General features: G+C 34.9%; 1 protein-coding gene across 1 annotated transcript; it reads right to left on the bottom strand.

The window, feature by feature from the left end:
• Positions 1–2959: 2959 nt before the first annotated feature.
• LOC105309132 (olfactory receptor 5AC1) lies at positions 2960–3892 on the bottom strand. Its single transcript, XM_011385230.2, has one exon. The coding sequence runs from the start codon at positions 3881–3883 to the stop codon at positions 2960–2962; it is 924 nt and encodes a 307-aa protein (XP_011383532.1). The 5' UTR covers positions 3884–3892.
• Between the last annotated feature and the right edge of the window lie 146 nt (positions 3893–4038).

Below are 4038 nucleotides of genomic sequence, written 5' to 3' on the forward strand. Positions count from 1 at the left end.
CTTGCTCACTGACTTTATTTTCCCTATACCCTTTGACATATCCCAATCAAGAGTAAATAGAACAAATTTCTCAGGATCATTTCAGCAAGGCAAGTACACTTGCCCAAATTACCAGGAGTTTTTCACCTCCCAGTCGTTAATAATTCTTATAGAATTTTCACCAATTAATTTCTTTTTTCATCCTACTTTAATTAACTATCAAAGTAATGTGGCTACATCATCTTTAGTCATTCTTTTTCTTTTGAAAAACACAGACCTTTCTTCCATCATTGAGACCTGAGAATAGGAGCTTGTTTGCCATTACTGTCTGAATTGCATTTTTTTCTCCTACAAGGAAGATTATGTAAGGGTACCAACCATAATAAACCATCTTTATAACTGCATTTATTATAGTTTACATTAGAGGCATTTTCATTGTGTGATTCTATGATATATCCACACACAATTTAAGGTACTTGCATTTAGAACACTTTTACTATTTCGGCAGAGATCTTTCATTTACCGTTAAGTGAAAGATTTGGGCTCCTTTTCAGGACAAGCTTGTTAGATTTTTACCTTAACCATGGTATATCACAATTTGGAATGAGAAATATGTACTGAAATCCTTAGCAGGCAAGCCACATAATTCCCTTCATTTGGACTCAATGGATTCTCTCATGTGGTCCGAGTCTCCAGGCTAACAAAAACTCATCAGGTTTCAAAAATTTATTTACTGGCCAAATGTCCCAATTATTTAACAGCATGCTTTTGTTTTTGTGGTTACCTGGCCTCATCCTCTCACCTTATGGACAGTGAGTATGTTGACTTTTGGTTCACCAGGTCAAAATAATACATGCCAAGGATATATCTCACAAAATATCTCATGACTTATCTTCTATTTTACATATTTGCTTCATCTCCTCTACATTAATCTATTTGTGTGTGTGTGCTTTGGATAGAATTTACATTTTGTTAATTGTATTAATAATAGACAGGCAATGTTGTTAGCCTTTTTCTTTTTTCTGGTTTGCCTTTGTTTATTAGCCCATTTTACTAAATCCTAGAGGATTGAAGATATATGTGTAAATTCCATTGATAAGATTTGTCTCCCATAATTTGCCTCAAAAAACGTCCTCTCTCTCAAACCAAGGATTAGTTTAAGCTGTCCCAGCACCAAAGGCTCAAAAGATCTTCCACCCCCATCCTTCTGCATGAGGGCCATTTAGTAAGACCACTGTAGATTTCAAATGCAGAATGACCATCAAATTCACAAGATGCAATAGGCTTACCTAGTGTTTATTTATCTAAGTTTATTACTCAATTTCATTTAGCTTTAAGCAAGAATACCAAACTGGTAAAGCAGCAGCAGCATGCATAGCAGCAGCATGACAGAGGCCTTGGATACCCAGATACAGCTTCCAAAGTCTCAGTCACTGAATGCAAACTTAAATAAGTACAGATCACTCAATGTAGAGAAGTTGCAGGGTCTAATGTCTTTCAGCTTAAGTAGCTTGCTTGTCACCTAGCACCTACAGGGATCTTTGCCTCACATCCATTTTTTGGTGCAGTGCATTCCATAAAATACAAACTATACAATAAACAATCTTGATATCCTTGACATATAACACACTTAGGAACATTTCAAATCAGCAGTCAACTCATACGAACTCCAGCAAAAATCTAATTTATCCCAAGCTGCTGCATATCTTGAGTTGAAATTGCATAACTATCTAAATGTCAATTACTCGGAAAGCCTTCAAACTGGAGGAAAAGGCTGCAGTTCAACTCATAACTCTTTATTTCCTATGTAATATAATATAATAGCTGAGATTTTACTGAAAATAATCCTGATAAAATCATGTATTACTTGTATAATTATGAAGATAGTAAGAGTTAAAAATCCTAACACATGATTTTTGCAGATTTTTTTCATTCTTCAACAACTTAAACTTAATTCTCATTTTGTATATTTTTCTAAGTGATTAGGCTAGAAAAAAATTGTTAAAGGAATATAATTATTTTTGCTAAAAGAGGAGTTGAATAAACTGTCTATATAATAGTTCTAAAATAAATTAGAATATATATGTTTTTAAGCGATCATGTCCCTGAATCGGAAGTAAACCAGTGATAGAGAATCCATGAACACAGGTTTTCAACCATATCTTTATATACTAAACCAAGTTCTTATCTCTGACCTAGACTCTCTGCCATCTGCCCAGTTACCTCCTGCTGAAACTGATTGAGTTAGTAATGCAATCACAAGGCTGATCTCTGAAACTGCTTTTTGTTATACTCAAATATTTCTAAATTTGTAAATCATTGAATATCATACTATATGCAATATCCCTGACATAATTAGTATGTAGAATTATAAATATGAGCTGTGATTAATTTTGATACTCTGTTCTTAAACTCATGAAGATTTCTTTTTATCTTCCTAAGATCCACCAATTTTTTATAACTTTTCACTTTTTCTTCACATTTGAAATAAAACATTTCTTCTAGAATATATTCTACCAAGGAGCAGAATTTTATTTTTATCGGTCTACTAGAGTTACTGTGTATGGCAGAAAACAACAAAGCCTTATTAACTTGCAGGTCCAGAGAGGTGGGCTGAGCTCATTCATAAACTAAATGACTAACCTGATATGCCAGCCTCAATTACAGCTATTTCTCAATAAAATTGTTAATTACTACCTGGAATTTTGTAAACCCCTAGAAAATAACTAGTTTGTAAAAGCTAAGTGCTCAGATAAAATGGAACACAATGTTTCTAAATGAGCTAGTTATGGTAATGTTTCCAAACTTTCACTGGATCCATATTCAAGTAAGTGTAACAGGAGGCTGGTTTCCTTTACACACAGCTCATAGATTACCCTGACCAATAACCCTCTGGTGAAATGGCAGTCATGTATAATCTATTGGACATTTTTCAGCAGAAGGCAAAGAAAAAGCAGTTTGAAAATTATCTGGCAACTCTTTATTTTTTCATTATTCTTCTTATGGCATCTATAACCTCTTTGTTCCTGAGGCTGTAAATAAAAGGATTTAGCAAGGGAATTATGATAGTGTAAAATAAAGAGTACATTTTGTCATGATCTTCAGTGGGGCCAGACCCAGGGCGCACATACATGAAGAAGAGAGTGCCATAGAACAGGGAGACAGAGAGCAGGTGGGCACCGCACGTGGAGAAGGTTTTGCTCCTGCTGTTTTCAGACTTCTTTTTCAGGATGGCAAAGAGGACAAGGGTGTAAGAGACCATGATGGTCATAAAAGTGAAGACTTGTATGAAGGTTGAAAAAATTAAAACCAGAAGTATATTAACTGCAGGATCAGTGCAAGAAATTTTGAACAGTTGTAAAATTTCACAGTAGAAATAATGTATTACATTGGACCTACAGAAAGTTAATCTAAATAACAAACCCACATGAATTGCTGAATGTAGAAAACCAATAAAATATGAAACACCTATAAATTGAGTACAGAGGTTGTTGGACATCACCACTGGATAAAGCAAGGGGTTGCATATGGCTACATAGCGGTCATAGGCCATCACTACCAGGAGGAAACATTCTATGGTGGCACTGGAACCAAAAAAATAAAATTGGGTCATACACTCAAAGAGAGATATCACATGATTCTTTGATAAAAAATTTATAAGCATCTTGGGAGTCACAGAGGATGAAGAACAAGCATCTGCAAAGGCTAAACTGCCGAGGAATAAGTACATGGGGGTGTGAAGGTGGGGGTCCTTCCAGATGAGAACAACCAGTCCAAGGTTGCCCATCATGGTTATGAGGTAGATGACCAAGAACACCAGGAACAGGGGGACTCGAAGCCCTGGATGATCTGTAAGTCCTGTGAGAACAAACTCGGTCACCAGCGTTTTGTTTTCTTCTGCCATATCCAACCTAGCCAATCATTAAATTAAAAAAATAAGTGGGAGAAACAGTCACAAAAAAATCATAAAAACAGTAAATTTTTTTGTGTAACTAACATGTTCCTAATTAATAGTTTAAATTTTTTATCTTTGTCTACTTTTATATATATGTAAATTTT

This window comes from Pteropus vampyrus, unplaced genomic scaffold, assembly GCF_000151845.1.
Source record: "Pteropus vampyrus isolate Shadow unplaced genomic scaffold, Pvam_2.0 Scaffold674, whole genome shotgun sequence".
NCBI classification, from domain to species: Eukaryota; Metazoa; Chordata; class Mammalia; order Chiroptera; family Pteropodidae; genus Pteropus; species Pteropus vampyrus.